The sequence below is a fragment of the Netta rufina genome (assembly GCF_964035555.1).
Source record: "Netta rufina genome assembly, chromosome: 1".
Classification (NCBI taxonomy): Eukaryota; Metazoa; Chordata; class Aves; order Anseriformes; family Anatidae; genus Netta; species Netta rufina.
In genome coordinates this window covers 80,215,824-80,224,682 of record NC_140123.1, presented here as the reverse complement: position 1 = coordinate 80,224,682, position 8,859 = coordinate 80,215,824, and the positions used below count along the sequence as shown (strand labels likewise).

The window sequence follows — 8,859 nt, the reverse complement described above, 5'->3', positions numbered from 1 at the left end:
TGAGACACGTTCATCACCACCGATAGATAGATAGATAGATAGATAGATAGATAGATAGATAGATAGATAGATAGATAGATAGATAGATAACGAATAAATAAATAGAGTCCTCAGCCACCACCGCCGGCGGATCTGTTTTTATTCACGTAAAGCCCCCGCAGTTTTTATTTACAGCCCCACCTCCCCTCAGCCCTCCCTCCCCTCACAGCGCCGCGGGCGCCATTGGCTGAGGTGCCCGGGCGGGGACGGCGGCGGCGCATGCGCGGGGCGGCAGCGGGCGGGCGGTGGCGGGAGCCGCGCGCGCTCCTCCGTTCCCCCCCCCCCCCCCACCCCTCCAACCGCTCCCCGGGCGACCGTTAACGGCCGCCCCCCAACATGGCGGGCAAGGAAGGTAGGCTGAGGAGATTTGGGCGTTGGGAGGGGGTGTGTGGGGGGGAGGTTGGTGTCCCCCTGCTCAGCCCCTGGCTGCTCTCCCCCCCCCCCTTATGGCAGCGCTGGAGGACACGGTGGAGGAGCGCGTCATCAGCGAGGAGTACAGGATCTGGAAGAAGAACACGCCGTTCCTCTACGACCTGGTGATGACACACGCCCTCGAGTGGCCCAGCCTCACCGTGCAGTGGCTGCCCGACGTCACCAGGTGAGGGGACGGCGGGATGGGATCCCCCCCAGCACACACACGCACACATAAGGCACCCGGCTCTGGGGGTGTTTGCCCTGCCCGCCCGAGGGTAAAACCGACCGAGGTTTGGTAAAAAAGCAGCCGTCGGTTGCTTGCTTTGGACTGTCGTGGTTTGTTGTGCTTGCAGCGGTCAAAACCCTTTGGGTATGCGGAAGCTTTGAGGAAACAAAGTCATAATTTGGTACCCTAGGGAATGGTAGCTCAGCTAAACAAAAGATGTCATGAGGTGTAAGGGAATAAATCTTTACCACTTCATAGATAGGAGAAACAACAGTCTTCTGTAGCAAATTCTCAGAAAACTAAGAAACAAACTCAACTTCCTGAAGATTTTTCTTAATTTACCCTACAAATTATTCTGTAGAAGCTGTATCATCTCTCTGTTTCCTTGTTTGTTTTCTTGCTGTTCCTAGTTCGAGCTTATTTAAGGGGTTATTGTTCTCATAAGGCTGATGTTTGTGCCTGGCTTGCTGTTGACTTCTGGTGCTTTCCCGTTTTTCCACCTCCCTCTGAAAGCTGTATGCTTGCCAGTTAATTTCTTAAAGAGTTTTGGAGAGGAACATAGATTCTGTTCATGCATCAGCTACTAGAGAGATTCAGCTATCAGAGTACCCACTCAGGACTCCAGCTGTTGTAATCCAAATACAGTCAAGTTTTCAATTATCTTACATGTAAAGTTCATGGGATAATTGGAGGATGGTCACTTCCCACTCTGAAATTCCACCTTACGTAAATGATGTTTTGCTTAGTGGCTAGATAACCAGTTTTGCATACCAGGATGTTTGGGGGAAGATGTTAAGAGATGTGAGCTAGCTAATCATGGCATGGAGAAAATGGAGTGGGGATTTGAGGGTGTGGAGCCCTTGTGAGGAACACTTCTGCTTGCCTCGTGTTTTGCAGATTGACTTAATGTTCAGTTTAAAACCTGGTATTTCCAATTACCCAGTGTCAAAATATGTAAGCCATTTAAGGCAAGGACTGTCTCTTTGTATGGCACCTGACATGATGGGACACCTGTTCCTGATGCAAGTAAGTGTGCGTGCATTCTGTGTGCATTTCCTTTTTGCTGTCAAAATGTTTGTATTGTATTACACTGCCTTGGAAGTGGTGTAACAATACCTGTGGTGGTTTATGGTTGCTTAAATGACTCCTGCTTGCTTGGATTCAGACAGCCTAATTGTTTTTTTTTTCGCTTTCAAAAATGCAGAAGCTGCTTGCTCTTGACTGTTCAATTCTTTCCTTTAGGAAACAAATGACACTGCCCCTCCAGCCTTTTGCTGGTTACCTAATATTGCATTTAACTGCCAGAAGAGGAGTTTGATCTGGTTAGACAGGTTTAGTTTAAAAACAAGAATCTGAAAACTCTAATAAAATAGTAACCAGTAAAAGCACATAAAAGAAGTAACTAAAATATGTTGCCCCTTTCCTTAGTATGTGTGTTTTATAGAACATAGCATCAATAGCTTTCTAAATCAGTACCATGCGATTGCTAGGAGAATTGAAGATAGAAATACGTGTTAGTATCACTCTGCATCTACTGTGCAAATTTCAGTTGTCCCATTTGAGTAACAGTGGCAGTTCTTACTGATTTGTATCATCACGCTGGGCTAGCTGGCTGTCTCACTGGATTGCCTGTGTCAGTCTAGCTCACTCTACTGCACAAGTCTCTTGTGACAAAATAATCTCTTCTGTGAGTCTCTTTTTTTTTTTTTTTAGCTCCCCAAAGAAGTTTGGATCTTGAGTGCTATTGATGCTAGCTCTCTAGATTCCAGAACTAAGCATGTAATTTTATTCCGTGAATTAATTATTCCAAACAGGCCAGAAGGAAAGGATTACGCGCTGCACTGGCTGGTTTTGGGAACACACACCTCTGATGAACAGAACCACCTGGTTGTTGCAAGAGTCCAGATTCCCAACGACGATCAGTTTGATGCTTCTCAATATGACAGTGAGAAAGGAGGTGGGCGGAGCATGAGTTCTTAAATTATGCTTTAGCAGTAATAGCACTAATAAGTGTCCTGTCAAAGGGTATTCTAACTTCCTGTTAAATACTAAAGCTGGTGAATCCTTACCAGTTCAAACTAATTCTAGATCATTAGCGGCAAATAAATTCTTCCAAAATAAGAAGTTCCCTCTTTTTATCTGATGCTATGATGTGCAATTCCTACTAGCATTTCTGCCAACTTTGTTATGATGAGAACTAATATACTTAAAACAGACACTAAAGCTCTGGAAGAGTTTGTCAGAGAGGATTCAACATACCTAAACTGTCAGCAGTGTTGTGCCATGTGCTGCATGTCTTCCATAGGCTTTCCTGTATTGTTATGCTAAGATTCTTACCGTTGTTTCTTGAGGTGGGAGAGAAGCCTGAAATACTCTTCAGCCCATTTTAAGGAGTTGATATAATCAACTGACTTTTTTTTTTTTTTTTTATGACAAATAGAGTTTGGTGGCTTCGGATCTGTGACTGGCAAAATTGAAACGGAGATTAAAATTAACCATGAAGGTGAAGTAAACCGTGCTCGTTACATGCCGCAGAATCCCTGCATCATTGCTACAAAAACGCCATCCGCTGATGTGCTGGTGTTTGACTACACTAAACATCCTTCAAAACCAGGTGGGTCAGACTCCATAAAGCTAAGCAAAATGCCTTGTACTGTGCATTAAACTCCAGCTTAACTGTAACTGGGAGGAGAGGGGATGGGCTTTGCAATCAGAATATGAAGCCTCAGATCTTCAGTGACTTTAAATGTCTGGTTGTTCTTAATGCCCTCAATCTCCAGAGCAGCACTCTGCTGTGAGGCTGATGGATGAAATATGATTATTGTGACAGAAACAGTGACAAATATGCTCTCATGGATTGATGTGCAAGAAAAAGTAAACAAAGGGAATTTCCTTTCTTTCAGACCCAAGTGGAGAGTGTAATCCAGACCTTAGATTAAGAGGGCACCAGAAAGAAGGCTATGGTTTGTCATGGAACTCAAACTTGAGTGGACATCTTCTCAGTGCATCAGATGATCACGTAAAAAGCACATCATTTCCCCTTTAAAAAAAAAAAGGCTGTAACAGATAATTAGGGAAAAGCTGTCTGAGTGTAACTTTGTTATGTAGGAAAACTCTAACGTGTTGTATTTCTGAAGGATGTTGGTTGGCTTTTGGCTATAATCAACAACCAGTTCTTTGTTATCAGTCTGGCTGAAGAGAGAACAGAATATTCTTACAGATGTCTGCTGGAAGAAACTGGTGTGCAACAGCCCTCTAAACTGACTTGAATTTGAGGCCACAAATTACTATGAAACTGATCCACTGCGCTAACAGCTAACTTTTTTGTCACTTTTATAAGTAAATCACAAGGTACTGAAATAGGGATGCTTTTTGTAAATTGCTGTTGTGACCTCAGAAATAATCTTTGGGCCTTGAATTTGCAGAAAACTGATCGATAACTCAATTGACTTCTCATTTATGGCATGCTATGTTTTTTAAAAAACAAAGTACTGTTTCAAGAGTGTCATCTCTGTTTATACGTAGAATGTGATCCTTTTTTTTAAAGTTAACACAGTTAAAGTCCAGATGACGATACAACGTGGTTCTTATTTACAGACTGTGTGTTTATGGGATATAAGCGCTGGACCAAAAGAAGGCAAAATCGTTGATGCAAAAGCAATCTTTACTGGGCATTCTGCAGTAGTAGAAGATGTGGCGTGGCATCTGCTCCATGAGTCTCTGTTTGGATCTGTGGCTGATGATCAGAAGCTTATGATGTAAGTTTGGGTTAGGGCAGTGTCTGGGTAGTACCTGCTGTGTGCTGTCAGTATACTTGTCCAGAGCATGTGAATTGTCATTAAAAAAGAAAAATCTGCAATGGTCTGATGCAGCTTTCCAGTGTGATCAACTATAATAGTGCTGCAGATTCTCCAAAATCTGCATCTCATTTGAAAATAAACTGTAATTAATCTGTATATCAGCTTCCTGATGAGAACTGCTTGTGTGCAACAGGCAAAAATCCTGAAAGGTTTTGAAATAGAAACGGTAGCTTCAGTCTACTTTTAGTAAAGTACTCTGTTAAACTAATGTGTAGTGTAGTTTAAAAAAAAAAAAAAAAAGAAAACTTAATTCTTGTTCTTTCTTACTCCCTCCTTCTCCAAACCCTTGACGACAGCTGGGACACAAGATCTAATACAACGTCAAAGCCAAGTCACTCTGTAGATGCTCATACAGCTGAGGTCAACTGCCTGTCCTTCAATCCATACAGCGAGTTCATCTTAGCCACTGGTTCGGCTGACAAGGTTTTTACTTGTGTTTACTTTAAATCTGTTCATATTCTTAAATGATATTTCGAAAGCCATTATAGGAAAAATGATGTGTTTTCCTTCTCCCAGACGGTGGCTCTGTGGGATCTTCGAAACTTAAAATTGAAACTCCATTCTTTTGAGTCTCATAAGGATGAAATTTTTCAGGTGGGTAAACTTTTTACACAGCCTGTAAGAAAATACTAATTAGTGACTGGGACGAGAACGTAGATTTTTCATCTGGTGACCAAACACAATGAATTCAGTGCTTAAAATTAAGCACTGAATTTTGGTTCAATTAATGCAGACTACTACGTAGTTCAACAACTGACAATGAAGCAAGTAGTCAACAACTTACTGCTGTAAAGATATTGGGAGCATGTAACTACCCTCAGTAAAGGTAGAGGTTTTCTCTAAAATGTCTTGCTGTGGAGAGAACTTAGCTTCATGTCTAATGTTGTGAACTCTGCCTTTTTAGTAGTATCCAAGTAACACTGAATTTTAGGCAATTAAGTTTCATCATAATGCAAATCTGTAACAGCGAAATAATGTTGGTTGCTTGGCTTGAGAAATCAAAGACTTTAAGGCAATCTATTTGTGCTGCTAAATGTGTGATGTACTGGAAGAAACTAATATATTGGGTCTAGCCGTTGAGAATTAGTGGTCAGGTAGTGTTTATTCAGGATATCGTTAGAAATCAATAATTGTGCTACGGTCAAATTTGCTCTTTCAATAGGTTCACTGGTCTCCTCATAATGAAACAATCCTTGCTTCGAGTGGTACTGATCGTCGGCTTAATGTGTGGGATTTAAGGTGAAGAGCAATTCCTTTCATTTGCTGTCTTGAACATCGACAAATGCTTTTTTTAAAAAAAAAAAAGCCTTCAGACTTGCTTTATCTGGTAGACTTTATTTGTACTGTTTTCTAGCCTTCCTTGCTTGCTTAACTTGGACCTGGCTGTTCAAGCAGCACAGTATTTCTGATGTTACTTTTCTGTGAGGATTTCTTGCAGATAAAATTGCTTTCTGCTGTCTTTAGTGCTTTCTGCCTCAGCGTGCTTCACAGGTTAGATTTTATTTCAGTATTGAAAACAAAACGGTTTGTTTTGTATCTGTGGCTTGTAACCGTTTAACAGTGAGGGAAACAAAAAGCAATAGCAAGTTCTGGAAACAAAGGCTAGGAACTGGTAAATTAAATTGATACAGGTTGCAATTTTGCTCTTTAATAAAAGGTATAAACTACTTTCTTGCAGTAAAATTGGAGAAGAGCAGTCTGCAGAGGATGCAGAAGATGGGCCTCCTGAACTCTTGGTATGCTTTTGTCCAGATTTCAACTGCTGACAAGCTATATGGCAGTATGATGCCTTGTGACTGCTACTAAAACTGCAGCAATTCTTGCACCTTCTCACTTACCCAGCTTTTAATGCACTGTTGTAATTTGCAGTGGCTCCCTCTGTTCAGTTCTAAAGACAGTGATTTTCAAAGCTGCACTAGATGTGATTTACACATCTTCATTTTTGATCATCCTTAGTTTGGCCATATGCTTCTCAGTATTCTCACAACTGAAAGCGTGTAAAGCCATGGCCTGAGACTGTTTATTTTGCCTTAGACCAAGTAGGTCCTGTGTAGCCAGCTTTAATGATAAAAATAAAGGAAGTCCAAAGCTTGGGTTTTGTTTTTGTTTCCTCAGGAAATAAGCTACTAAAGATGCTTATACCTCGTTTTCTCCACTTCCTGTGTAAACTGTACAAGTGCTAGTATAATTAGATGAGAAAGTGGTTATAAAATGTGGCTGGCTTTCGTAGGCCAGTCTTGTGTGAAGTAGCACCTTTTCAGGGATGTCATTTGGCTGTTGCTATAACATGAACTGCTGTCTTAAATGCTGCCTCAGCAATTGCATCCATATCCATAAGCAATGAATAAAACGTGTTATTTCGCACACACCTTCTTTACATCTGTGTTGTGAACTTCTAGCAGCAACTTTTTCATCTTTGTACAGTCGTCAGCATAACAAATTTAACTTCTGAACCTCTGTTTTTCAACAGATTTTTCTTTAGAGATGAAATGGCTCGCTGAAGCTTGTGTTCTTTGTTCATTTTTGTTGTTTTTAACAGTTTATTCATGGAGGACACACTGCCAAAATTTCAGACTTCAGTTGGAATCCTAATGAGCCTTGGGTGATCTGCTCTGTATCGGAGGACAACATAATGCAGATATGGCAAATGGTGAGTGTCAAAACAGCTCCTTAGTTCCTCTGAAGCTTGTTGCATAAATGGAACTGAAATGGCTTGTTCTTCCTAGAGCAGCTTGTGCCTTCAGTGACTGAAAGCAGTCTTTCCTCAACATTTCTCACACTATGTGATAGGAGAGTAAGACTTTCAAAAGAAAAAGAGTAAAACAGCCTGATTAGATGCAACAGATATCTAATTCTTGACTCTGAGACTTAGGTACTACTTCATGTTAATATTTGTGGCAGTTGGGAATTTCTATCTGATACTAGCAAAGACTTGATTTTTTTTTGCCTGTTGACTGAAGCAAGATGCCTTTTAACTCTGCAGTTAGTTCACAGTGTTTTACATTACAAGAACTGATCCTATAAAAATTGAATAAAATCACTTTGCAATAACAGAAGTCCCATCTTTAACCAAAAACATTTATCAAACGTAAAGTTGTGTCACAGGTCAGCCTTTCAGTTAGCTTTAATACGGGTTCTTCGGTTTATTTTGTGTGTTCAGGCTGAGGTTGAAGCATGCCCACAGAAAGAAATGTTCATGTTAAGGAATTGAATGGTTAAGGCTCATCCTACTGAAATAAAATAATGTGGGAGAGCAACTGCTGAAGTCAATGACATTGTGTGCACGTTCCAGAGTTTGGCTGCCCTTTAAGAAAAGGCAGAGAGAGGTCCCCTTAAGAAGGGGATGATTTATCTTCTTGGTATTATCATGTTTGTTTGTTTATATGTTAGGTATAGAAGTTTGCTTAAAAACAGTTGTCTACCACTTGTAATGTAACATTTTGTGTCTTTAGGCAGAAAACATTTACAATGACGAAGAACCAGATATAGCAGCGGCAGAACTGGAAGGTCAAGGGACGTAACTTCTCTTCCTTAAGGAAGTACTGGATGTGACATAGTAATATAATTTGACTACTGTATAAATTTAAGGGGGGAAAAAAAAGCAGAAGCATTATATCAAAGCAAGAATATCATTAATCGGGCACAAAAAAGGTTGTATAGTAAAACTGTCATGGGATACCCTTGGTTATTTGGGCACCTTGAGCTATTGTATGCTGTACAGCAGTTAGCTTTTAGGGAAAATAAGAGTGACTGAATACCTGTGTCTATATTTTTAAACGAACTTAGTGGGTTCCTGTAAATAAAACAGTTAAGTCTTCACTCTTCCCACAACGAAATTGCAAAAAACACAAGTTTTTATTAATATGTAAAAAGAGCTTTTCACTTTTACATAACACTTTTGGATTGGCTTTGCATAAATAAAATTTATTAAATAAAATGTGTTTATTATTGTCTGTTAACATAAGGTAAATGCCTTCTTGCCTGAATATAAGATCTCATAATAGAGAAGAGTCTCGTTTAATTTCTGTAATAAAGGTATAGAAAGTTCAGCATTTTGTTCCTCAGGAAGATGTGCTTCTGTATAGCAGGGAGAGCTAACTTCTTTCCAGCATGTCTTCTCCTTGTCTCCCTGTGCTGGTACACAAAGGCACAGCAATGCAGCAGTGCCACAAAGACCTCGTGAACTTCCTTGTGCACCGCTTGGTCAGTGGTCTTTCAGCTCAAAGAGTCAACATCTGTTGACAGTGCAGCTAAGCAGGCCAGCAGTTTTCTTTCTTGTCCTGCCTCCTGTGCACTTTGTTGGAACACAGGAAGTATTCC

At 40.7% G+C, this 8,859-nt stretch overlaps 1 protein-coding gene across 1 annotated transcript; it reads left to right on the top strand.

Annotated features, from left to right (window-relative positions):
• The first annotated feature begins 273 nt into the window (after window positions 1-273).
• RBBP7 (RB binding protein 7, chromatin remodeling factor) lies at window positions 274-8,459 on the top strand. Its single transcript, XM_084281515.1, has 12 exons — window positions 274-391; window positions 493-637; window positions 2,494-2,636; window positions 3,120-3,293; window positions 3,583-3,698; window positions 4,277-4,437; window positions 4,836-4,962; window positions 5,056-5,133; window positions 5,702-5,778; window positions 6,218-6,275; window positions 7,079-7,189; window positions 7,992-8,459. Exons 1-12 carry the CDS (start codon window positions 376-378, stop codon window positions 8,058-8,060), a joined length of 1,275 nt encoding a protein of 424 aa, XP_084137641.1. The 5' UTR covers window positions 274-375; the 3' UTR covers window positions 8,061-8,459.
• Window positions 8,460-8,859: the final 400 nt, after the last annotated feature.